The 27,787-nt window shown below is 39.5% G+C and overlaps 2 protein-coding genes across 8 annotated transcripts in view; one reads left to right on the top strand and one right to left on the bottom strand.

Annotated features, from left to right (window-relative positions):
* Positions 1–559, bottom strand: part of SLC10A7 (solute carrier family 10 member 7) — a 237,929-nt gene extending 237,370 nt beyond the window's left edge. For all 7 annotated transcript variants that reach the window (XR_012129626.1, XM_073232598.1, XM_073232603.1 and 4 more), the window contains exon 1: positions 149–559. Coding sequence is in view for 6 of the 7 variants with exons in the window: in XM_073232598.1 (XP_073088699.1) it covers positions 149–248 (100 nt within the window). In the remaining variant the exon portion in view is untranslated. The remainder of the gene's footprint in view (positions 1–148) is intronic.
* LOC108385944 (uncharacterized) lies at positions 357–21,322 on the top strand. The gene is made up of 4 exons (XM_073230502.1): positions 357–366; positions 558–1,130; positions 5,524–5,546; positions 20,764–21,322. Exons 1-4 carry the CDS (start codon positions 357–359, stop codon positions 20,941–20,943), a joined length of 786 nt encoding a protein of 261 aa, XP_073086603.1. The 3' UTR covers positions 20,944–21,322.
* The last annotated feature ends 6,465 nt before the right edge of the window (positions 21,323–27,787 follow it).

The following is a 27,787-nucleotide window of genomic DNA, read 5'->3' as shown; positions in this document are numbered from 1 at the left end:
TAAAAAATCAGTAAAAGGGCCAAAGGACACCCTGGGCTGGTCGGTGCCCTTGAGAGAGGCAGATACTTCCCAGTTACGGTCTCCCCTCCTTTCCACGACTCTCAGATTAGTTCTGAAGTGGTGCAGCGTGCAGAGGTGCGGCACTTACCCCCGTTCACCCCTACGGACGGCTCCAGTTTAGCTCCGGCGATCGCCAGCACTATTCCAATCATGAACCATTCTTTCCTCATTCTCTCCAGCAGCCTCATGTTTGTTAGGGTGGGTGGGTTTTGTTTATTTGTTTGGCTTTTTTTCTTTTTAAGCTGCTATCGCTTAATCCCCGGGGCGTCTCCACGCTTTCCACAGTCCCTCCGGACATGCAGCAGAGCAAGTCAATTTGCCACTTGTAAACTGAAGACCAGGGGGTTGCTCGGCTGGCTTTGAGGCGGGCTGGGAGTAGTAGTATCCAGTGACAGGAAAGGCTCACTGAGCGCCGCCATCACTACCACGGGCCTCATAATAGACGCGCAGACACCAGCGAGGCAGTGGCTGAGGCTTCCGAGCGCAGCTGCTCTGAGGTGGAACACGTGGGCCAGGTCTGCCAGCGCAGAGAGATCGCGTGGGGCTGACAGACGCCACCGCCAGGACCTGCGGAACCTTAGGAGTGACTGGAGCGGAGAGCGGTGTGAGGTGCCATGATCACCTGGCCTTACCAAGGGTCCCGCCCCAAAAACCTTTAGGCACAGCCGCCAGCTCCCCTTGGGCATATCCACGGAGAAACCCTCTTTTGTTTCACCTTAAGCCTGCAGGAAGGTCTAGTGTGAGCTTGGGGCAGGGATTTCTCCGTCAGCCGCTTCGGCCCGGGCTGGGGGTTTTTGTGGCGCGCTTCTTCAAGGCATTACGACGCTTCTCCGACGCCGGCGTTGACGCGTGCGCCGGGGAAAGGGGGTGCCGCGGTCTTGCTCCAGATTCGCAGCCGGAGTCCCGGGAGTTGCAAGCGCTCCGAGGTCGGTGCGGGAAAGTGGCTCCTTCGTTGGGAGAGGATTATCCGTGGGATGGGTTAAACACGGTGCCGAGCCGGCGCCCAAATCCTCAGGAACCCTGCCTTCCCGCGTCAGCTGCAGCCCGGGGAAGCCGGCAGGACCCGCCAGGTCGGTCGCCTGCGGCTGAGCGCTGGGCCCTGATTCCCCTCGGCTGCACTGGACCCCGGGATTGCGGAATTCTGCGAGGATTCAAACCCTATTGGGAGGTGGGGACCAGGTCTTCCTTTGCGGGTGGTGGGTGAGTGCTCAAGTTCCCTCCCAAAGAAGCTGAAGGTGCGCGGACTGGGGCGGGGGCGGGGGTGGTGGTGGTGCAGGTCTGAGCTGGCAAATCGGGAGGGTGCGCGAGTGCAGCAGGACAACTGGGAAGGGGATTGGGGACCCAAAGGCAAAAGTGGTAGAGGGGCTCCTGCTTTCCATTGCCCGCCAGCTTGATTCTCTGCGTTCCCGGGTTTCTAACCTGGAAGTGTTTTCTGACAACCAGTGAGTATTAAGAATGGACTTCTGACCCACTGACCGTACAGAAGCATGAACTCCCCATTAGGCACACACATTAGTAAATAAATATTGCGTGACATTTTGAAGTAGTTTGGTATCTACAATTTAAGTGACTAACTGACATCTAAGGTTTGAAAGGGACCGGATTGTGATGACAGACTTTAATTCTGAATTTATTCAGAGTGAAAGAGACTCATCCTGTAATTCCTTCTGTTTAGTTAGCTTTATCTTGATGACATGACTTGCTGTCCAAAAACTAAGCAGATTTATGCGATTGTGTTACCAGTTATTGGTTACAGAGTGTCGTCTAATTATACATAAGGCAAAATGGCAAAAAGTGGGTCTCAAGAGTAAAAAGAACTTAAGAGGAAGACACCAATGAAATTAAACAGCTTAACCAAAAAAGTGAAAAGAAAGCACAGAAAGTGTGATATAAAGTCTGATGTTAATTTTCAGGCAGTCAGGAGATAAGTGGTAATACATGAAAGATAATTTACAGCACAGTTTATTTTCTTAGAGTAATTTCTTACTTGGTTAAAGAGTAATACTCAGTGTTTGAAGGTAAGCTCTTGTATTAAAAAATCAGTAAACATTAGGCTTACAGAAATTGAGCCACTTTGACTTTATAGCTGTTTGCAAATTCTTATTTACTAAGAACTCTTTGATCTGTTTAGAGGAGAATCTACTGGAAAGGTGTTTTGTTTTGTTTTTTAATGGTACTTCAAAAAAATAGGGTGCCGTGTGAATTCTGTTATGTTAGATTAAGGCCTATATTAATTTCCCATGGCCTCTTGTAACAATCACCTAAAACTGGATGTTTTAAAATAATAGAAATTTATTTTCTCATAGTTCTGGAAGCCAAAGTCCAAAATTAAGGTGTAAGCAAGACCCTACTTCCTCTGGAAGCTCTAGGGAGAGACTCCTTGCTTGCCTCTTCCAGCTTCTGCTGGTTGCCAGTGTAACTTGGCTTTTGTTCATGGCCCGGTCAGTCCAATCTCTGCCTCTTGTCTTCACATTGTATTCTCCATTTGTCTAGCTAATGGCCACATCACTCCAGTCTCTGCATCTGTCTTCACATTGCTTCCTCCTTTTTCTCCTCTTACATGTGTCTCTTATACAGACATGTGTCATTGGATTTAGGGCCCACCCAGATAATCCAGAATGTACATCTGCTATCCTTTTTCCAAATTATGTGACTACTGTGTTGAATAGTATCCCCAAATCCTCATGTCCACCCAGAACCTCAGGATGTAATCTTTTTGGAAGTCATGTCATGGAGATGTTCACTAAATGAGGTTACACTGGATTAAATGAGCCCTAAATCCAACGACTGATGTCCTTGTAAGAATGTCACATGAAGGTACACGAAAGAGACACAAAGGGGAGAACGTCTTGTGAAGGTGGAAGCAGAGATTGGAGTGAAGTGTCTGCAAGCTGAGTAACGCCCAGGATTCCACGTTGGCAACAACCACCGTTAAGCAGGGAGAGAGGGCGTGGAACAGATTTTTCCTCAGAGTCTCCAGAAGGGACTAACCCTGCTGATACCTTGATTTCAGAATTCTGTCCTTCAGAACTGTAGGAGAATAAATTTCTGCTGTTTTAAGCCACCAGTTCGCAGTACTTTGCTATGGCAGCCCTAGAAAAACTAGTAGTTCCATGTACTATCCTTGCCTTGCATGGAACAGATGCTCAGTTACTCATTTCAACAAATGTTTATTGAGTTCCCATCTTGAGCTAGTCATTATTCTAGGTACTGGAGTTACAGGGAAGAGTGAGAGATGAGGGTTCAGCTTTCTTTCTGTGTTCCAATAATGATATTTTAAAAGTACCAAGTAGTGTTAAGTGCCCTGATGAAAATAAAACAGGTCATGTGATAGAGTAACAAGGAAGCTACTCTGAGTGATTGGGGGAGGCCTTTCTGAATTAAGCAGAGATCCAAATGATGAGGCAGGTGTCTATGATGCCGATATCTTGGAGATGAGCACTTTAGGTAGAGGAACAACTGGTGAATAACGTGTGTAAAGGCCCTGAGGTGGGAATGATCTTGGCATTTGTGTTAGTTTCCTATTGCTGCTGGAACAAATGACCTCGATTTAGTGGCTTAAAACAACACAAATGTATTATCTTACAGTTCTGGACTCGGAAGTCCAAAGTGAATGAAGAGGCCCAGTGTCAAGGAGATGTTCTTTTCACTTCCATATCCACTCAGAACTTGAAGCTTGGAAGTGGACCCTTCAGTAGAGTCTCAGATTGACTGCAGCCTCTCAAAGTGACTTCTACCTTGATTGTAGACAGTGGCACCCCACTAAGCCATGCCCAGTGAGATAAATCATGTGTATTATTTTAAGGTACAAAATTTTGAAAGTAGATCATTACACAGTGATAAATACCTAATACCTAAGCCAAATGGGATAGAGCTAAAAAGGTGGCTGTAGTGAGCTTAGACATTTCAGTTAAGAAGTTTGCTATGCTGTCAAGCACAGGAATTATGTGAGAACTGTGAAGAGATACACATCTAAGAGGGGTTTCTCCTTTTGACGATGAGCGATGTTAGAGCATTCCCGTATGCTAATGAAATGATTCATTAGAAAAGGAGACCTTAATAATAAAGGAGAAATAGGGGCTATAATAGGCAGAATAATGACCCCCACTAATGATGACTGCTTCCTAACCCCTGGAACCTATGAATGTAACCTTACATGGCAAAAAGGGATTTTACAGATATAATTAAGAACCTTAAAATAGGGAGATTATTTTTGATTATCAGATGGGTCCAACATAATCACAAAGGTCTTTAAAAGATAGAAGAGGGCTTCAGGAGAGTCAGAGAAAGAGATGTGAGATGGAGGCAGAGATTCTAGTGATGGGATCACTGGAAGGGGGCTGTGAACCAAGAAATGCTGGCAGCCCCTAACAGCTGGAGAGGGCAAGGAAATGGACTGCCCCCAGGCCTCCAGCTGTAGGATAGCCCTGCCAACACTTTAGGTCCAGCCCATGGAGACCTATTTTGGATTTCTGGCCCCTGAAAGTATAAGGTAATAAATTCATGTGATTTTAAGCTACTAAATGTGTGATAACTTGTTACAGCCCAATAGAAAACTCATACAGTAGCTAATTGCTGTAAGAATTACTTGACAAAGTAAATATTGACCCTTTCTACAAAAATTGGAGGGAGGATAGAAACTTTGTGCCCTCATGTAGGCTGAGGCCTGGAGGAATTTAGAGAATTTAGAGCAGAGGGCAAGCCTCTGTATTCCCAGACCATCTTAACTTGGGAAGTGACCATATGTCCTTTGGAAAGGTTGTTTCTATATTATAGTTTAGGAATTCTTTAAGGGATATATATAAAGCAGGGATATAAAGGTAGGTACAGAAGAGATACTGCATTGACTAGCTGCCTGTTCTTGTCACCCATTGCTGTGTAACAAACCATCCCAGAACAGATGCTTAAAATATGAGCCAACTGCTTTTCTGTCTTTTAAGAAGCTGACTGTCTTTCCCATCATCAACACTCAGAAGTTCAGAATTACCCTTGATTTCCTCCTTTCTTAATCAGTCACCAAGCTTAGTTTGTTTGTTTTTTCTCCAAAATCATACATACTTATGTCCAATCCTTCCTGTTTGTTACATCATTATCCTAGTTCAATTCCTCATTACCTTTTACTGGAACCATTGCAACTGACTCTACCTAACCAATCTTTGCATGTCTGTAACTCTAATATTAAAGCACACCTCTGCTCAAGTAATATTTAATATCTTCCCAGCATGATACCTGGAACACAATAGGTTTTGTGTTCATGGGACAGTCTCCCTGTGTTTGATAAGCTCTGGGACTCTGACAGGGTCGGATATCTGAGCCTGCAAAACGGGGAACAGCCCCTGAATGGTAATGAACCCACCACAGTAAATAGTTCTTAGTTGCCAACCAGGCAGTCTTCTCTTGGTATCTCCTAAACTATCGTTTGCCATTCAAACTACAATACATATTATTTTTCTCATTTTACAGTTGTGAAAATGAAGAAAGATAAGGTAAGTGTTTCCTTATGACCAGTAAGTGTCAGATTCAGGTTAAACCTAGGTAAGCTTGACCTGAGAGGCCTGGGCAGTGTCCGTGAGTTGTTAAGTGTATCACAAAGCACCCAACTGCTTAGGTTAAAATCCTGACTCCAAAACAACAACAAGTGTTGGGGAGGTTGTGGAGAAAGGGGAACCCTCCTACACTGCTAGTGGGAATGTAAATTAGTTCAACCATTGTGGAAAGCAGTATGGAGGTTCCTCAAAAAAGCTCAAAATAGAAATACATTTTACCCAGGAATCCCACTTCTAGGAATTTACCCTAAGAATGCAGCAGCCCAGTTTGAAAAAGACAGATGCACCCCTATGTTTATCGCAGCACTATTTATAATAGCCAAGAAATGGAAGCACCCTAAGTGTCCATCAGTAGATGAATGGATAAAGAAGATGTGGTACATATACACAATGGAATATTACTCAGCTATAAGAAGAAAACAAATCCTACCATTTGCAACAACATGGATGGAGCTAGAGGGTATTATGCTCAGTGAAATAAGCCAGGCAGAGAAATACAAGTACCAAATGATTTCACTCATATGTGGAGTATAAGAACAAAGGAAAAACTGAAGGAACAAAGCAGCCACAGAATCACAGAACTCAAGAATGGACTAACAGTTACCAAAGGGAAAGGGACTGAGGAGGATGGGTGGGAAGGGAGGGAGAAGCGGGGGAGAAGAAAGGGAGCCTTACGATGAGCATGTATAATGTAGGGGTTCATGGGGAGGGCTGCGCAACACAGAGAAGACTAGTGATTTTTACAGCATCTTACTATGCAGATGGACAGTGACTAATGGGGTATGTGGGGGGACTTGGTGAAGGGGGGCGTCTAGTAAACATAATGATCCTCATGTAATTGTAGATTAATGATACCAGAAAAAAAAAATCCTGACTCCAGTACTTACTGCAATACCCATGTGACTCTGGGAAAGTCATTTGACATTCCTTAAACTCAGTTTTCATATCTGAAAATGGAGGATAATGGTGGCACCTACCTCTTTGGAGCCGTTATGATGATGAGTAAATGTATCAGAAGCATAACAAATATTTAAAAATATTGTGATACTACCTCCCTTGTATCTTGTCCCACATCAAATCATACGTCTTCTATGAAAGTTTTTCCTGCTCTCTTGAGCCAGAAAAAATCTTTACTTCTTATGCATTTCCTTCTTTGTTGCAGATACCATAAAGTTATTTGTGTACATACTTTCCTATACTAGACTGGAAGCTTCTCAAGCATAAGGATTGTGGGAGTTTTTCATCTTACTGCCATCCACACCAGCTAGCATAGTACCAGGAGATACAGGTTTCCTCCGCTATCCAAAAGCAGTGTTCCATGAACCTTTCATGAACTGAAATGGTGTAAAGCAAGGAAGCAGTTACCATTAATTTATATGGAAAGTTTTTTGAGGATTCTCAGGCCACAAAAATACCTCTCTTAAAATCTTCTGCATCCATGGATGTTTTATTGCCCTTGTCTAGCTCGGATTCACACTTAGTCTACAGGCACACACCTGATCATCTACAATTGCTGTCTTACAACACTAAACTATGTTTTCTACCTTTATCTTGCATCTACCTACCACTTCAGCATTTTATCAAAAATAAAAATAATAATAATAATAAAGGGAGAAATGTGGGATCCACATATAAATCAAGTATAAATATCAAATGAATATTCATCTTTGACCTGATTGTTTATAGTTCATAATGCGTGATCAAAACCAAAAGTTTCTGTGATGACTGCCCTTGTACTGTTCACCATGTAAGAACTTATTCACTATGTAAGAATTCGTTCACCATGTAAGAACTTGTTCGTTATGCATCAGAAGATTGGAGACTGATGAGAATTAGGCTTCAGATGGATTAATGACTGTGCATTGAGCATTGACTCCCCTATACAGAATTTTATTGTTGTTAACAACCATTTGATCAATAAATATGAGAGATGCCCTCTCAAAAAAAAAAAATACCTCTCTTAGATTTTTCTGATACCTTAGGATACATCTTGCCAACAGACACACAAAATAAATCGACATAAAGCACAGACGCTCACAGACACAGTTCAGAGCTATGGCTGCCTGATGCTGAGATGCTGAGTGTGGTTCCTGGGGAAGGAGGTTGGCAGGGCCACTCTGGCTGCTTTGGGGTGCCTGCTGCCTATAGAGGCCTGTACAGGTCACTGCCAAACAAATACTGAACCATATTTTCACTTTTTGCCTTTTTTTCATAAAAGTAAAGATCCTCTTCTGATTTCTTTCAGTCAGTGAAAGCAAGTTCTACCGTAGGCCTTCTGTAAGAGCAAAATAGCATAAGATAAACTTTTCAAAAGCTGGAGATACCTTATCAAGTAATAAATTTTGAAAAATCTGTTGACTTGAATAGTTGGTGTAGAATCAAAGGGTACAATGTAGAGGGAAAAAAACAGGATTTATCTTTTTGTTGTTATGTCATATGTCAGAAGTTAAAATTTTCTTGGATTAATTTATTTTTTGGCAGTCCTGTATCACCCTGTCAGTTCACTTGTTTGGAAACCACGTGTTTATATAAGGTCATGTATTTATGAGTGCTTTGTGTAGACGCAGCATAAATATCTCTCATGATAAGTATGGGCTTGAGTAACTAAGTATATACCAGGCAAATGAGTCTCTGAACCTAACACGTAATGACATGAAGTGAGGAAATGATGAACAACAAGTGAAAAGTTTAAAATTTAGTTATCTATTAAGTCTTGGGTTCAGAAATCAAACAACTACTTGCTTCCAAATGCTTCAAGTTGGCTGCTGATGCTGTAGTGATTCCCACAAACATTACCAACACTTTTGTGTCCTCATGGTGCTTTTACCCAACCCACCCCCACACCCTCCATCAAGAATTTCTCAAGTCTTAGCCTGGGCATGTTAGGAAATTGGAGGTGTAGAATTCCATTCAGGCAAGTTAAATAAAAAGCCACCTGGTGATGTAGAGAAACATAACTTACTCATGGAATTTATTTATCACTGGTAAATAATTTGTGAAAATTAAATATGACATGGTGATATATATTTTCTTTTGAGAAGTCACTTGTATTAATTATTTGAAGTGATTAAATGAAAAGGTGCATAAGGACATAATCTTCGACATGTCATGTGATCTTTGAACAAACATGTATTTAAGAGCAACTTTTGATTAGAGAATACTTTAATACTAGTGAGTATTGTTAGTTCCAAAATGTTACCATGAAAGGAAATGATGACTTATTTTCCTGTATTCTTAATATAGCAAAGATAAAGATATATAGCAACCTCACCAACTACAACTGACTACTACCAATACGTGCCTAATTTGAAAATATATTGTAGCTACTTAGCTAATTCCAAGCTAAGTACCTAGTAGTCTGTGTTGCTAAAGTGCTTTGCTGAGATAGAGTACTATTTTCTTCTTTGATTTTGCTCCTCCCTAGAAAAACTCACAGACTAATATTAAATAGTTATAAAAATTCCAACAAATATAGGCGGTCATGTTTTACTAGACTAAGAGTACAACCACTTCTATTTCTCTACACAGAAACTTAGGCACTGAGCTTCTATTGTATTTATATTCATGAGAGTTATGAATGTAGATTCCCTCAATTTAGATGTGATTATACCCTTTGCACAGTGAGAGTGACTAGGTGTATCAGCTTGGAAGTTATAATGCTACTTTCTTTCTTTAACCCATAGTGGGTAAATGTGTCTTTTTGCAGAAGACCTTGTGCTCTTGTGGTTTGTGGAAACTCTCCATCTAATAGATTCTCAGTCTCTTAAGTGGAAATCTGTCTCAGGAAATTAAGGACAGAGGAGAGTAGACAGCAGCGGATGATAAGCTATTGGGAGGCGCAGTAAATAATGGAGGGAAATGCAGCCCGAAAAAGAAGGATCATTTAAGGCTATTAGATGACAAATCCACTTCAATGCAGTTACTATACCTGTAAATATAGAAAAATGATAATGTTGACAACTCTTCATCACACAATCTGTATCATTAATAAATGATGAAGGATAGAAAGAGTAAAAGAAATGAAGCTAACACTCTGTGCATAACAATATCATAGAAGCACTTGGAAAAACTAGCTAAGCTAAAAACGAAAGACATAACTGGGCATCATTAATGAAGAATGACTGAGATAAAAGGAAAATTCAAAAGCATGTGTGTGTGGAAAACAGTATGAATAATAAAAGTGTTGTTTAAAATAATTGTATAACTTTACATTATCAGGAAAAAATTAATATGTAGTAATTACCTGAGTAATTTTTTTAAATGTTGGTTTCCAAGGAAGAGATGTAGCCTGCATTCCTCTAGGGCAGGTCAAAGGTCATTTATAAAGTGGCTGCCCATTTTGCATACCTGAGAGAAATGCCCAACATATTAAAATTCTCCAGAGAGCATTTTTATCTCCTTCTAAAAAATTACATGTAGCTTTATATCTGATTGTCCTCAAAGATGGGAGTATCCACTGAAGTAATAAGTCCAATTTAAGAAAGAACAAAGACAAAAAAAAAGAAAGAAAGAAAGAACAAAGACATTGGAGAGCCTTGTATCTCTGTGATTTGGGTTCCTGTGTATATTACACTAGTTTATGGAGTATCCAAGGCTGCACATGTCAAAAAATAGACTGGATTGACTGTGAAATTAGGCTGGGTAGTAGGGATTGCTGGCAGCCTCCCACTGTCCATTTTCTCCTTTTTGCTTAGTAGTAGAATTACTGACTCTAGCAGGGCACATGGCTGCCAAATAAGGGTTACATCTTCCTTTGCAGCTAGCAAATGGGCATTGGCTAAGTTCTAGCAATGGAAGGTAATTGGAAGTCCCTGATTTACAGGAAGATCCTTAAAAGAAAGGGACAGTCACCTCTTTATACCCTGCCCTTCTTGCTAGCGGAAATGCAGACATAAACAATTAAATCCCAGCAGCCGTTTTCCACCATGATCGGCAGAGCACAAGACAGGCGCATCCTGAAGCTGCCATCTCAGCTCTAGCCTGTCTCCCTCCAGACTGTATGTATGTAAGAGAGATGGAAACTTCCATCTTATTTATCACTGTTATTTTGAGTTTTCGGTTACTTATAGCCAGACCTAATCTTATTTATGAGCTTTGCATTTTTGAAAACTAGAAAAATAAGCAGTGATCTCATGATCTAAAGAGAGATTTTTTAAAAATGAATTGCTAATCCTGACTAATGCCTAATTGATTGCTTTCATCTCATGCAATCTTTTGAATTTACCCATAGGCAGAAACTGACTCATTAGTGATAGATTATTTGGTTTGTTTTTATTTTTCTATATAATTTATTGTGAGGTTATCAATGTCAAATAAAATACTGGCTTTCATCATTTGCTTCTGTTTATTGCTTCTTGACCAATTCTTTGTTTTTCCTTCCAAATGTTGTATACCAGCCTGAGGCAATGACGAATTTCTAAACACTATACCTAAGCACCTGAACATTCAATCTACAGCTACCTATATGCTCATTACATGCAGTTGTGATCCTAGTCTTTCACAGCTATTCTCTATGACAAGTTCTTGGAAAACATTTATCACAATGGCCTTGATCCATTTCAAAACTCATTGGCTTTCTTGCACCTTAAAGACCCCACTGCTGCCTGGCTAGGACGGCTGATGGTGCTTCATGCAGCTTTTCCCTTGGCAGCCTCTCAGAAAAAAAAGATAGATTGATTATTTAATAGAAAACTGAGACTGGAGTTTGCTGTTGTGATTGGCCGACTTGTCTTGGTAAATCCAATTGGTGCACACTTGAAGGAAGAAAAAAATCTGATCTGGAGGCTAGAAGGTGTATCTGAAGACACCTTAGAACCATACCACCTAGGCATCTATATTATATTTTTGAATACACTGCATCTCCTAGCATCTCCTAGCATCAGCTGTGAGACTGGCTCTGGATCTCTTAAGTGGCCGTGGGTACTGAGATTGAAACTCTCAAATAGTGAGGAAGAGAACAAGTGACACTATCATTCTCCAACAGATGTGTCACTTTCTTCTACTTCAAGGAGTATTGCAACTGGAAAGAAATGATAGGATAATCGGACCAATGGCATTTCCTAATCTCTACAGCTTATCAAAACAGAGCTCTTAAATTCAAAATTACATCTCCAAATTACTAGCCTAATATTTGTCCTATACCAGGGGTGGGCAAACTAAAGCCCTTGTTTTTTCAAATAAAAATAAATATTGTTTTTGTAAATAAAGTTTTGTTGAAACAAAAAATAAAATTTTGTTTAATATTGTCTGTGGCTGTTCTTACTACAGCCGTAGAGTTGAATAGTTGCACAATGATCTTATCACACAGCAAAGCCAAAAATATTTATTATATGGCCTTTTACAGAAGTTTACCTCTGTAGAAGAAGTTGTCCTTATACTATACTACCTTAGATAAGAAAAAGTTAAGGTTCTTAAGCTTCACTTTTGACTTTAGGTCCTTCCTATCCTAAGACAACTCCCTGGATCTGTCTACTCCTGGGTGCAGTTTGCATGCTTTGCTGGGGCATGAGTAGAAATTATTAATCCTGCTGGGAAATGTACCTACATCAAACCCCAAACAAGAAACACTTTTCTGAAAATGCAATATAAAAACCTGAAGCCAAAAACTTTATCAGTGTAACTTAGTACCTGCATCTAGAAAGTGATGTCCTTAGGTAGCCAGAGGTTGTCATGACTTTATCTTTGATTCTTTCTAGAATGTAGGAAAAACGCAGAGGAAATTAAGACCAACAAAAGGTCAAGAACACAAACATAGAAAAAAGATTCAGCGGACAGATAGATGTCTGAATGAAATATGTAAAGTTAAAGAGAATTAAGACAATTTAAAATAGCTAAGAGGAAAAGCATTTTGAGAAGGTCTATGGAGTTTGACAGAAGTAAGCCAGATAAGGTGAATAGTTAGACTTTCCTGGTTGAGTCATTTGTTCCCAGTTGAAGGTTCTTCACGTTTCTGCCATGAGTGCTCAACTAAAAAAGATTGGTAGAGAATCAATTCTATTTGCATTCATCTATTTGGAATTTTAGAAATTAAAACGAGGTGAACTTTAAAATTATTCTAGTCCTATAAACCCATTATACCAACAAGATCCAATTGTGTCCCTTCCTACAAAGGCACACTGCATAGCAACAGAGCTGGGATAAACAGTCATGTCCCCTAACCACAGTTTTCTTTCACCCATGTTTACTACATTGGGATATACCCTCCCAGAAAAGCTGTTTAGCAGTGACGACTATTAGATACAAACCTAGTTTTGGGAAACAAAGTATAAAACCTTTAGAGATGCAGCATTGTTTTAAACAACTGGAAGACAGGCCTTTAGGAGTTCATTTGAAAGATAAAATCAATTCTTAAGTGTACATGTGGCAGCTACAAAATGACTAATGTAACAATACTTTGATAACTCAAATATATCTTCAGATGAAGATTAGAGAAGGGAGAAAATTTGCTAATAGCTTTCCTCCTTCCTTAAGTAGTACATTAACTTTAGAAGTTTAGCATTTTAATTATTGCATATTTTTTATGTATTTTTCTCTGAATTGTGGCTGTCTTCCTTTTACCATGTTTCCAATAATTAAATTTTCTTCTCATTCCTTTATTTCCACATTCTGAAATGCCTGAGCATTTATTTTCCTTAAAGTGAGCTCAACTACTATATTCCCAGTCTCTTGTGGAACCATATTAAAGAATATGGGGTCTATTAGAGATAGAAACAAGAATAAAAAGGAGACCCATACTGTTAGATATTTAGGAATATTAATTTGATCATTAGAGTAGTTATATTTTAGTGCCTCTTTATGGTTGCAATAGCACAATCTTCCTTACAAGTTCACTTCTTTGTTTCTACTTGACTGGCAAATAATGGGTTTTTGCATCTCTTCTTCAGCTGGATACCAGCCACATTGTCCCAGTGGCTTTCAAAGAGACTGATGGGCCTAATCCATAAATCCTGACTAGAAGCCAGGGTAAAGGCAAGGAGCTCTATTTATTGGCCATTAGTCATCAATAAATGATAGCAGTGTTAAACAGTAAACACAGAGCTCTGAGAATGTCATTCACATTACTTACAAAATAAATGTTTCTGTGATATATCATTGTTTGGTAGCCAAATCCCCAGAGGGCTATATGACTGAATTTGTCATGGCTGTGTTTTGGACTGAAATAATCTTTCTAAAAATCTATCGGTTCTCTGCTCTGATGGGCTTATAAAACGACTTGGATTTTCTCAAAGATTAAGATCTCCATTTCATCCGGTTATGTTTGGTGGCTTTATTGGGTTAATTTCATGAGGAACTGGGGATATCTGACAAATATTTTGATCACTTCACAACTCGGGTCCCTAACTAGAGGTATGTCATAGAAAGCATTCCTAAACCCTCCACCATCTAAGCCAAGAAAGCAAAGTATAAACCTTGAGACTTTAAGAAATAACTAACCACAAAACAAGATAAATTTGTTTTTGTATTGCTTTCTAGAAGAACATAGGGGAAAAGCAATAATGCACTGTTGTAAGCAGTCTGGCTGCCTCCTTTTTTCCTGAAATCATATACTTCCTCGCTCGGTACCACACTGCAAACAGCTGGAGTCTGTCAGATGTCATAGTATTATTCCCACTTGTTGCATTTCCTAAAACCAAACACTCTAAAAACAATCAAGAGGAAAAGAATGAACACGTTTTAAATGATATCATTTTCATACTTTGTGACTTTCATGATCATTTTAGTCATCTACCTAAAGATTAATGTTGAAGGCTAAGTGGTGATTACAGATGAATATACTTCTAAAACCCATTTCAAATGCCTTCCTTTAAAACACTTAGAATGCAAGAGAGTGAAAACCTGGAGGTTTCAAACTCCACCTCCAACATTTGAGTAAATTACCCAGCCACAGTCGGAGGTCTGTTTCTTCATTAAAAGAACAGAATAGTCAAGGAGCATGGTTACTATCTGGTAAACTTAAATTCTCAAAAATCAGAGGAAAGTCATGATTTTGTTGTTACCTCTAAGTGCATGAAAATCTCATAATACCTTTTTGAGAGGCGAGTGAGACTTCCACTCCCTGATGAAAAAAAGTCATGGTTAATAATACCTACTTCATAAGGTTGTCATGAGAGTTAAATATAGATACAGCACCTAGTGAGAGGGTTAATGGTCAATAACTTAATTCTTTGCCCCTTGTGTTTTGTTCTTCTTCCTGTTCTTAAAGAGGAGAAAAGTCAGCAGTGTTCTTAAGCATTAGTATCTGTGGTGTGGACTTCGGAACAGATGAACGTCTCAGACTTTTTTTTTTTTTGGTATCATTAATCTACAATTACATGAAGAACATTATGTTTACTGGGCTCCCCCCTTTACCAAGTCCCCCCCACATACCCCTTCACAGTCACTGTCCATCAGCATAGTAAGATGCTGTAAAATCACTACTTGTCTTCTCTGTGTTGTAGAGCCCACCCCGTACCCACCCACCCCCGCCCACATTATACATGCTAATTGTAATGCCCCCTTTGAAAGTCTCAGACTTTTTAATGAAAAATGTAAAATGATGGCCATACACAATGCATTTCTAGAATCTTTGCACAGGGCAAATACCACGCAATTTTCCTTATTTTAAAAACAGAAGTGGAAGCACCAAAATAGTAACACCTTCTTGGAGGTTACTTTAGCACACATCCAAAAAGGATATCAAAATCTCCAAATTTAAAGTTCAAAATTCTGAAAACATGTACAGTATTTTTGAGATAGTAATTGGTGTATTTGTACACATATCAGCCACCAGTAGTGAAATCACTGTAGTTCTGTTTAGGTTGTATTTTTCTTCTGCGAATTTTTAAGTAGATACCCCCTTACATGTTTAGACCAGGAAGGCAAACAAGAGTAAGGATAACTCCACAGTGGAGAGCAGAAAAGTCAATCACAAGGCCGCGAGTGCATGCAGCTGCCAGGGCTGTGGTTGTTTGACAAGCTGTTTTGTTTTAGTGGTTGACATCGTCCTCTGCCTGGTACTGAAATTCCTATGGTTCCATTGCTGAGTCTGTGAAGCTTTGTCTATGCCACTCCAGAGCCAGGTCCCACTTGCATGGCTGCCTGGGATATCTGCCCGGGCTGCACTCCCCAGGACTCACTTTTTCCTATGTTCTCCCTATTGCATTTGTCAGCTCGGTCCTCTGTCAGCTCAACAGGCTGCCAGGTCATTGCCCTCCACACCCACGATGTTACCTTAGTGTGTGTTCTCTGGCAGTCCTAGGCTATCTTTTGCTTGATAGAGTATATATCAGGGCCCTGTGACAATGTTAGAATAACCCCCAGAATCCTGTAAGTGAGTAACATAGTGTTTGCATACACGTAGCTCCAGAAGCACTTTCTGTAAGTGTAACTCCATTCCCAGACCATGCCACCTGAGGAATGACAGTTTTGCTCCTGTCTCCAGGTTGTAGGGTTCCAGAGATTCACTTTTGCTTGGTTTCAGAGTGATTCCAGTGGACTGGCATTAATGTGCCCCAAGGGACTAGAGTTAATCACAAGAGCACTTGTATCCTGCTGCAGTTCACTATCCTGTTAGGATGTTCCTAATCTTAGCTTTCTCCAGACAGACTGCAGTGCCTTTGGAGAGTGTAAGACCAAGTCACACTTCCAGTTGTTCTCGAATCACAAAGAAAACAGGACCAGGCCATTGCCTTTAGATGCTTCCAAGCAGCACAACAGGATGAACTATACACAGTGATCCTTGCTAACATTTAGCTTTATTTGCAGTAAGGAACCAGATATGTGATCAGCCTTCTGCAACCTGGCAAAGTGCACTTCAATTTCAAGCTGATGCGTTTACTTTCCAGGGTTGAAATTGTTGTCAGCAATTCTTATTTTAAACAGAAGTTGCAGTCACTGGCCTTTTAGAATACTTCATATTTACAAAGGTGCATTTTATAAGAACATCCTAAAGTGCTGTATGAATATCATTTCATTTATCCTTATAACATCTATGTGAGGGAAAATAGCCCATATTACCCTCCCCCATCATCAGCAGAACCAGTGTTTAAACAAAAGCACACAAAGACCCAACACCGAGGGTTTCAAGAGGCTAGCACAGAACCTACAATGGTCCCAAGAATAGACCTGTTAGGGTGGTACCTGGATACTCAGGCTTTGGCAAAGGGTTGGGGGGCATAATTCTATCACCCCCAAGAGAATAACATTATGGGAAGATAAGGGTTCTGAAATGAGCCTGTTGTGCTGAAGACCCTTCCTCTTTGCCCCTCTCTTTCCTTAGTTCTCCAATTGCCAATTATTACTATTATAGAAAGGTAGTAGACAGGAGGCATAGAGGAAAATGGTATGTAAGCCCATGAAATGGTTATGCTGTTACTTGCTTTTGAAATACTCACCTGTGTTCTAGATCAGAGACCAAATGATTTTTATTCTGTAGCACTATCAAGTGATTAGGATAATCCTTAAAGCGCTTCCTAAGAACCTTTTGTTTCCTGGGTTAAGTCAACTTGATTCAACTATTTACATTACTCAGTAGAACTTTTGATAACTACACACAATATTGACAAAAGGAGTTAGAAGTGGTGATGATGACAGAAAAAAATATATCTTTCTCCCACCAAGAAGTGAGGAAATGAGTATCAACTATCTACAGTGTACCAGGAATTCCTAGATGAACTCATCTATGCAGTTCACTTAATGCTGAATTTTGGAAGTTATAATTACCATACTGTCTTCCAAGAAAGCAAGGCTTAGAAAGAAGAAACAACTTGCTCAATAAAAAATTTTCACAGCCAATAAAGTAAACTACAGAGTCTGGACACCACCTGGACCTTTCTAATTCCTAAATTCCAGCTATGGTCTACTTGGTGGTCATTCTCAAATACTAATGTAAAGTTACTCAAGAATACAACCGACAGTCTCTTACCAGGAGTCAGTTTTATTTGTTCCCAGGCCAGTTTATATCTTTTGTACTTATTATTTGCATTATATTGTTTAATTGAATGTTACCTTGATTAATGAAATAAGAATACAAAAGTAAGAGGTTCTTTGTTTCTGTGAAGACTAAAATGCTTTTTGGATATACTGCTTTAAAATTGCTATTGTACATATGTGGTTGAGACCCAACAAAATATTGGAAAAATTCATAACAATCTAGGCTTCTATCTTGAGATTACTTCACAGTTCCTACTGTTCCTTAAAGAAATGGAAATTGAAAATCATGGATGATGCATATGGCTGTGGATATTCAAAAAGATGATGCAGAAGTCAAAGAAAAGGTCTTAACCTAGTATCAAAAGATTGAAAATATGAAGACATTTATATTTTTACTATGTGTATGTATATACACATATATATATGTAAATACACAAATACACACATATGTAATATATGTAAGGTATATATAAACCTAAACTTTGTAAAAGGTAGTGTATATATATGCCTGCTCTAACTGTCTTTTTCAATTAACTAACCAAATGCAGGTCCTGAAAGTTTTGGAAAGAAGATGGCATCTCCTGTAAAGTTTTGATTCTCAATCCGGGAATCCTATCAGCTGATTAATTATATATATATTTCTACCAATCCGTGGGAAACTTATACATGAGCCTAACTCTCCCTTTGAGTGAGGAGAATTGAAGCTGATAGGAGGGAGAACTATCCAAGATTGAGCTGAAATAAATAAAGGAACTGAGCAGCCAATAAACTATTCAATGAATGGCTAGAACTTAATGTTAAATTAAGGAACCCATATTGTGTAAAATTATATGTTACTGTGCTTTTATGCCCTTGCTTTCATTTGCTTTTATTTCCTAATGGAAGTTTTGTTTTGAGAAATGTCAACCTAAACATCTCAACAACACTGCTTTCCCAATCACCCCAGATCACAAACCAGGGGACCTTCCAGGGCTCTTCCTCTTTCTCATACCTGCTTCCAGTCCTCAAGCCCTTTGGATTCCATCTCCACAGGTTTTTCCATATCTTTATCTTAGGTGGAGTGGACAGATTAGGGCAAATACCAAGTCCACATATTAAGGCCAAATCTCCACCTTCCTGTATCTTTGCCCCTGCATCACATTTCATCTTGTGGGATCCTGGCAGAGTCAGAAAGAGGACTCAGAACATTCTTTCACTTCCTGTCATGTTTGCTATATGATAATGGATGTTCTCAATGTTAAAAGGCTTCTCTGATGCATACTGTTGAAATGAACTTTGCCCTTCTGCCTGCAGCTGCTGAGGTCAGTAGTAGAGCTTGAAACTATGACAGTCTCCCAATAGGGCTCCTGGATTTAACCGTCCACTGTCACCACTACCCCTCACCTCCCACATCAGATCTTCAGTTGGGTCACTTTATGTATGTAGAATCCAAATCTCAGTTTGTAATTGCTCTATTTAAACCCAGTCAAGGTGCTCTTGGCCTAGCAGGCAGCATCCAGGGTCCTTGGCATAAAACATGAGGCCTTTTGTAATCTGGATCCCTTCCTGTTTTTATAAATTCTGTCATCTTCTCTTCCTGTAGTAGTTTTATTCTCCTGCACAATTTCTTCTCATTTTTCAGAACTCACTTTAGGTGTCTCCTCCCCTAAAAAGTGCCACTGACACCCCCAGGACAGTAGGTGATGTGCACCAAACACTCTTTCCAATCCCAGCAATCCCAGCATATACCTGTGCTCCGTATGGGGAAAGAAGCCAAAGAGAATTCATCGACAATAGACAGAGATCAAAGGCCATTGTTCTCCTGATCCCAGGAGGATCAGGTATGCTGGATCAGTGTGTAAGACAGCTGTGGATTGAAGGAGAGCCCTTCGTATGTGAAAGAGGAAGAAGCCCAGTTCTGGAACCAGTCCTGGTCTGAGCTATCCTCCACAGGGGATCATCCTATACATGTCAAGCATCAGTTTGAATCTTGTGCTTTGTATTAAAACCTTCTCTTTATCATTGAATAATTGAATAATACATTTTTGTATTTATATTAATCCTTGCAGTTAAATTATCAAGGGAAAATGCCAAAAGAATTACAATTTCCCAGCAGCTTGAGCTTGCCTTTTGGCATTCTATGAGAACCAGAAGAAATTTGATATGGCAGTGAAGAGAATTCTTGAATTATTACACCATCTTTAAGGTCAATATAGACATGAAATAAGTTATTCTTAGAGTCTGGCATGGATTTCATTTTAAGGTAGAGCATATTTGGAAATTACCACCAAATTTAATTTTTCTCATTTTAAAACTACATATGTATCAGATGTTAAGAGGCTCCATTTTTACACTCTTAAAATTGTGCCAAATAAAAATTATATTTTATGTGTAATTATATGTAGTACTTTACAGTTATGAAAACCCATACAAATGCCTTTGCTTCTCACAATCCTGTAGCAGAGACAGAGCAGGTTTGATTTTTCCCATTTTACTGATATAAACTCAGGTTGGTTTTCTTTCACTGAGCACATTTGCCCAGGAGTAGCACAGGGTTAAAAACAAACAAATTAATTAAATGATCTGATTCCTGATAAGAACTTGTGCATAGGCAGATGCATAACATTCAAGTTTCCTAAGAAGGGAATGTGTAGGATATAGCATTTTAAGCTTGGTAAAACTCTTTTTCAAGTCTTAAAATTTATCAATATAACAAAGGAACAGAAAAAATGGGCTCAAAATTAATTCTCCTTTGACTTTTTTATCATGACCTTATATATAAGAACAATGTTTTATTAAATAGACATTTCTATAATTAGCTGATAAGAAGTCCATTTTACCTGTTCCATCATTTACCCCAACCCAAAATATGGCACATAGTCATATTGAATATTTCAAACTAAAGGAATTTGAAAATTCCCAGGGGCAGGAGGGACTTTCTGGCCTTCTCTTGAAGCAGGTCACAAAACCCTCATATGATAGGTACCCCCCTAGGAGAGAACAACCTTATGTGGGAAGATAGACAAGGAGGGGAATCCGAACAATCAGGCCTTGAGGGTCCTCCCAGTTGGCAGCACTTAGCTCACACTTTTTTTTTTGTCTTATCACATTTTTCTACAACTGTCTTCTCTTCATCAAACCTAGCATGAAAATACTAAGGCAACCACTTCTTCAGGACTTACTTCCTTATAAAGGCCTCTTAGTCATGTAAAACATATGATAAATGAACTTGAATTCTTTACTCTTGTTGATCTGTCTTGTGTTACAGGAATCCCAGGGAAGAACTAGAAGGCAGAAGAGCAAGATCTTTTCTCTCCCCTACAGCAGATATTATTGTTATTTCTACAGATGGCAACCGAGACATTTCACCATATTCAAAACAGAGACAAATCTGTCGTGCTTAGACATACATATTTTTATTAATTTTATTTTATTAAGTTATCATTGATATATACTCTTATAAAGGTTTCACATGAAAAACATTGTGGTTACTATATTCACCCATATTATCGAGTCCTCCCCACACCCCATTGTAGTCATTGTCCATCAGGGTAGTAAGATGCCACAGAGTCCCTACTTGTATTCTCTGTGCTACACTGTCTTCCCTGTGACCACCACACAAACCATGTGTGTAAATCATAATACTCCTCAGTCCCCTTCCTCCTCCCTCCCCCATCCTTCCCCTTTTGTGACTGCTAGTCCCTTCTTGGAGTCTGTGAGTCTGCTGCTATTTTATTCCTTCAGTTTTGATTCAGTTATATTCCACAAATAAGGGAAATCACTTAGTACTTGTCTTTCTTTGCCTGTCTTATTTCACTGAGCATAATACCCTCTAGCTCCATCCATGTTGTTGCAAATGGTAGGATTTTTCTTCTTATGGCTGAATAATATTCCATGAAGTATATGTACCAAATCTTCTTTATCCATTCATCTACTGATAGACACTTAGGTTGCTTCCATATCTTGGCTATTACAAATAATGCTGTGGTAAACATAGCGGTGCATATGTCACTTTGAATCTGGCATCTTGTTCTTTTTGGGTAAATTCCTAGGAGTGGAATTCCTGGGTCAAATGGTATTTCTATTTTTAGTTTTTTTGAGGAACCTCCATACTGCTTTCCACAATGGTTGAACTAATTTACACTCCCACCAGCAGTGTAGGAGGGTTCCCCTTTCTCTGCATCCTTGCCAGCATTTGTTATTGCTTGTCTTTTGGATGTTGGCCATCCTAACTGGTGTGAGGTGATATCTCATTGTGGTTTTAATTTGCATTTCCCTGATAATTAGCCATGTGAAGCATCTTTTCATGTGCCTCTTGGCCATCTGAATTTCTTTGGAGAAGTGTCTGTTCAGAAGCTCTGCCCATTTTTTAACCAGGTTATTTGCTTTTTGGATGTTGAGTCATGTGAGTTCTTCATATATTTTGGATGTTAACCCCTTGTCAGGTATGTCATTTACAAATGCATTCTCCCATACTGTAGGATGTCTTCTTGCTCTACTGATGGTGTCATTTGCTGTATAGAGCATTTTAGTTTGACGTAGTCCCGTTTGTTCATTTTTGCTTAGGTTTCCCTTGCCCAAAAAGATGTGTTCAGGAAAAAATTGCTCATATTTATATTCAGGACATTTTTGCCTATGTTTTCTTCCAAGAGTTTTATGGTTTCTTGACTTACATTCAGGTCGTTGGCCCATTCTGAGTTTACTTTTGTGTATGGAGTTAAACAATAATCCAGTTTCATTCTCTTACATGTAGCTGTCCACTTTTGCCAACGCCAGTTGTTGAAGAGGCTGTCATTTCCTCATTGTATATCCATGGCTCCTTTATCATATTAATTGACCATATATACTTGGATTTATATCATGGCTCTCTATTCTGTTCCATTGATCTATGGGTCTGTTCTTGTGCCAGTACAAAATTGTCTTGATTACTGTGGCTTTTTAGTAGAGCTTGAAGTTGGGGAGCATACTCCCCCCAGCATTATTCTTCCTTCTCAGGATTGCTTTGGCTATTGGGGTCTTTTGTGGTTCCATATGAATTTTAGAACTATTTGTTCTAGGTCATTGAAGCATGCCATTGGTATTTTGATAGGGATTGCATTGAATCCTGTAGATTACTTTAGGCAGGATGGCCATTTTGACAATATTAATTCTTCCTATCCATGAACATGGGATGTAAGTCTTTATTCATGTCGTCTTTAACTTCTCTCATAAGTGTCTTGTAGTTTTCAGGGTATAAGTATTTCACCAACTTGGTTAGGTTTATTCCCAGGTATTTATTGTTTTTGATGCAATTGTGAATGGAATTGTTTTCCTGATTTCTCTTTCTGCTAGTTCATTGTTAGTGTATAGAAATGCAACAGATTTCTGTGTATTGGTTTTGTATCCTGCAACTTTGCTCAATTCAGTTATTGGTTCTGATGTTTTTGGGGTGGATTCTTTAGGGTTTTTTATGTACAATATCATGTCATCTGCAAACAGTGACAGTTAAAATTCTTCCTTACCAATCTGGATGCCTTTTATTTCTTTGTGTTGTCTGATTGCCATGGCTTGGACCTCCAATACTATGTTGAGTAAAAGTGAGGAGAGTGGGCATCCTTGTCTTGTTCCCAATCTTAAAGTAAAAGCTTTCAGCATCTCGCTGTTAAGTATGATGTTGGCTGTGGGTCTGTCATATATGGCCTGTATTATGTTAAGGTACTTGCCCTCTATACCCGTTTTTTTGAGAGTTTTTATCATGAATAGATGTTGAATTTTGTCAAATGCTTTCTCAGCATCTGTGGAGATGATCATGTGGTTTTTGTCCTTCTTGTTCATGTGGTGTATGATGTTGATGGATTTTCAAATATTGTATTATCCTTGCATCCCTGGAATAAATCCTACTTGATCATGATGGGCAATCTTTTTGATGTATTTTTGAATTTGGTTTGCTAATATTTTGTCAAGTATTTTTCATCAGAGATATTGGTCTGTAATTTTCTTTCTTTTTTTTTGTGGTGTCTTTGTCTGGTTTTGGTATTAGAGTGATGTTGGCCTCATAGAATGAGTTTGGAAGTATTCTCTCCTCTTCTACTTTTTGGAAAACTTTAAGGAGAATAGGCATTAGGGCTTCACTGAATGTTTGGTAAAATTTAGTGGTGAAGCCATCTGGTCCCAGGGTTTTGTTATTAGGTAGTTTTTTGATTACCAGTTCAATTACACTGCTGGTAATTGGTCTATTCAGATTTTCTGTTTTTTCCTGGGTCATTCTTGGAAGGCTGTGTATTTCTGGAAAGTTGTCCATTTCTTCTAGGTTATCCAATTGTTTTCATATAATTTTTCATAGTATTCTCTAATAATTCTTTGTATTTCTGTAGTGTCTGAAGTGATTTTTCATTTCTCATTTCTGATTCTGTTTATGTGTGTAGACTCTGTTTTTCTTCATAAGCCTGGCTAGGGTTTATCTATTTAGTTTATTTTCTCAAAGAACCAGCTCCTGGTTTCATTGACTCTGTTGTTTTATTCTTCTTGATTTTATTTGTTTCTGCTTTGATCTTTATTATGTACCTTCTTTTACTGACTTTGGACCTCATTTGTTCTTCTTCTTCTAGTTTCATTAATTGTGAGGTTAGACTATTCATATGGAATTGTTCTTCTTTCCTGAGGTAGGCCTGTATTGTAATATACTTCCCTCTTAGCATGGCCTTCACTGCATCCCGCAGATTTTTGGGGTGATATTGTTTTCATTTGTCTCCATATACTGCTTGGTCTCTGTTTTTATTTTGTCATTTATCCATTGATTATTCAGGAGCATGTTGTTAAGCTTCCATGTGTTTGGGGGCTTTTTTGTTTTCTTTGCATAATTTATTTGTAGTTTCATACCTTTGTGGTCTGAGAAGCTGGTTGGTACAATTTCAATCCTTCTGAATTTACTGAGGTTCTCTGTGTGTCCTAGTATGTGCTCTATTATTGAAAATGTTCCATGTACACTTGAGAAGAATGTGTATCCTGCTGCTTTTGGACATAGAGTTCTGTAGATGTCTGTTAGGTCCATCTGTTCTAATGTGTTGTTAATTGCCTCTGTCTCCTTACTTATTTTCTGTCTGGGTGATCTGTCCTTTGGAGTGAGTGTTGTGTTGAAGTCTCCTAAAATGAATGCATTGCACTTTATTTCCTCCTTTAATTCTGTTAGTATTTGCTTCACATATTTAGGTGCTCCTATATTGGTTACATAGATATTGATAATGATTATATCCTCTTGTTGGACTGACCTCTTTGTCATTATGTAATGTCCTTCTTTGTCTCTTGTTACTTTCTTTGTTTTGAAGTCTATTTTGTCTGATACAAGTACTGCAACACCTGCATTATTCTCCCTATTAGTTGCATGAAGTATCTTTTTCCATCCCTTCACTTTTAGTCTGTGTATGTCTTTGGGTTTGAAGTGTGTCTCTTCTAGGCAGCATATGGATGGGTCTTGCTTTTTTATCCAATCATTGACTCTGTGTCTTTTGATTGGTGCATTCAATCCATTTACATTTAGGGTGATCATCAATAGGTATGTACTTATTGCCATTGCAGGCTATAGATTTGTCATTATCAAGGTTCAAGGGTAGTTTCTTTACTGACAGACTAACTTAATTCTCTTAGTATGCTATTAGAAACACAATCTAAAAGTTCTTTATTTTTTCTCCTTTTTCTTCCTCCTCCATTCTTTATATATTAGGTATCATACTCTGTTCTCTTTTTGTTTCCCTTTACTGACTTCTGGTGTAGTTCATTTAATTTTGCATTTGCTTAGTAATTAATTAGTGTGTTTGCTTTACTATGGTTTTATTTTCTCTGGTGACAGCTGTTAGGCTGGAGGAAGGAAAAACAAGGACATGCAAACAGAGAGATACCATAGGGGGAGAACAGACCAGACCCTAAGGTCCATGCCTTATATGGAAAGGGGACAGATCTTCCTGAATTCCATCCCTTCTGATGTGCCAGCTAAGACCTGGATGTCAGCCTCCTCCCTCTTGGAAGGAAAAAAAGTTTCTAGTTGTCTATTATGTCACCTTTAGCCAATCATACCTCTCCATGCCCCCTAGGCTAGCTTGCCCACTCCTCCCCCTCCTAATCCTTATAAGCCCCCCACCTCCCTGACTGGGTGTGACTTCCCCGGCCTGTAATACCCAGACTGCGGAACATCACCCAGGAATTGCACTCAAATAAACTACCTGGCCCTTTGTTGCCTCTCTTCGCCTGCTTATTTTGGCTAGAATTTATCTTACAACAGCTATTTAGCCTTAGAGGTACTTTCATCTAGAGCAGTCCCTCCAAAATAAACTGTAGAGACAGTTTGTGGGAGGTAGATTATCTCAACTTTTGCTTATCTGGAAATTGCTTAATCCCTCCTTGAAATTTAAATGATAATCTTGCCAGGTAGCATATTGTTAGTTCAAGGTCCTTCTGTTTCATTGAATTAAATATGTCATGCCACTGCCTCCTGGCCTGTAAGGATTCTGTTGAGAAGTCTGATGATAGCTTGATGGGGTTTCCTTTGTAGGTGATCTTTTTTCTCTCTCTGGCTGCTTTTAATAGTCTTTCCTTAACATTGGTCTTTGCCATTTTAATTATTATATGTCTTGATGTTGTCTTCATTGGGTTCCTTGTGTTGAGAGATCTGTGTACCTCCATGACCTGAGAGACTATCTTCTTCCCCAGACTGGGGAAATTTTCACCATTTATTTCCTTGAAGGCACTTTCTATCCCTTTTTCTCTCTTCTTCTTCTTCTGGTACCACTGCAATATGAATATTGTTCTATTCTGATTGGTCACACAGGTCTCTCAATATTCTTTCAATCCTAGAGATCCTTTTTTCCTCTCTGCACCTCAGCTTCTTTGTATTCCTGTTCTCTATTTTCTGTTTCATTTATAGTCTCCTCTACTTCATCTAATCTGCTTTTAAATCCTTCCATTTATGTATTTTTAAAAGTTTCTATTTCTTTCTTGAATTCATCCCTGAGATTTTCAATATTTTTCTGTAGCTCTGTGAGTGTTTATGATTTTTATTTTGAAATCTTTTTTCAGGAAGATTTTGGTGAGTTCAGTTTTACTTGGCCCTATTTTTGGTGTTTGTGGGATTTTGGTTTACCTATTTCTTTTGCTTTTTCATATTTGTAATAATAACTTGGTATAGGCAGTGTCCTCTATTGGCTCTACTCTCTGGAGCTGCTCAGCCCCTGGAGCAATGACGGGGGTCACAGGCAAGCGGCACTGGTGCCTGCCAGGAGGAAAGACTTCCTTCCTGCTTCCTGGCTGCAGTGCCTGCCTCCACTGCCAGGGCCAGTAGGCCGAGCATTCAGGGAGGAGCCACTGTGCTACATCCTTGTAGCTGCCATAGGAGAAGCTGCCCTCTGGCTGGCCTGATTCAATGGTGGGAGCAGCAGGTTTGCAAGCCAGTATAGGCCAGGAGGAAGGAACAATAGGCCATGTATCATAGTGGGGGGCTTTGGAGCTATGTTGCCAGCCAGGGGGATAGAGCACCTGAGGCTCCTGAAAGTTCCCAACCTGCTGGGCTGAGTGTGTCAGGACAATTTTGTCCACCTTTCTCCTGAGCAGCAAGCTCTGTGCAATCCTTACCCCCTTAGTAGCAGCGCTCTCGCTGTTGGGAAGTCTCTCAGAGTGCTCACCTTTCTTTTGTCCCAGAGTGGCCAGTTGTGGGTACCTGTTCTCCACAAGCGGCTGGAATCTCAGTGTCTCCAAGTATTCTGCCTGTCTTAGCTTTCCAACTCCACTAATCTCCAGAGCACCATGTATTGTAGGTTGTGCTCCCAGAGCAGATCTCCAGGGCTGGGTTTCATCAGTACTAGGCCTCCACCCCCTCCCTGCTCCATTTCTCTTTCTCCCGCTGGTGAGCTGAAGTGGGGGAAGGGCTTGGGTCCTGCCGGATCACAGCTTTGGTACTTTACCCTTTTCCATGCGGTGTGTTCTTTTCCACAGGTTTAAGCAGACTGTTGCAGCCTTCTTTCCTGTTGCTCTTTCAGGATTAGTTGTATTTGCTTTATTTTCATTTTATATATGCGTTTGGGAGGAGGTTTCCTCCTCACCTCTCACACCACCATCTTTAAGCCAGTCTGAGACATACATATTTTTAGATGGCTTTTGGGGTTTCCTGAAAACCTTGGGCTTGCATGTTCCAAGTCATTGGAAGGAAACCGGGACTTAACTCCTGCTCCAGGAGGAACAGGCTCTGCTGTATAATCTGACTTTCTATGTCAAAACCCAAGATTTCAAAGCCTGAATATCAATTTTGACAGATATTCTACTAGGTT

This window comes from Manis javanica, chromosome 3 (assembly GCF_040802235.1).
Source record: "Manis javanica isolate MJ-LG chromosome 3, MJ_LKY, whole genome shotgun sequence".
In the NCBI taxonomy this organism is placed as follows: Eukaryota; Metazoa; Chordata; class Mammalia; order Pholidota; family Manidae; genus Manis; species Manis javanica.
Note: the sequence above shows the minus strand (reverse complement) of the source record. Positions and strands in the feature narration are given on the sequence as shown.

Coding starts and splice junctions, on each gene's coding strand:
- LOC108385944 (XM_073230502.1), top strand. Junction 1,131..5,523: donor AAGCCGGCAGGACCCGCCAG/GTCGGTCGCCTG, acceptor CTCATTTTACAG/TTGTGAAAATGAAGAAAGAT. Junction 5,547..20,763: donor TGAAAATGAAGAAAGATAAG/GTAAGTGTTTCC, acceptor CTTGTGTTACAG/GAATCCCAGGGAAGAACTAG.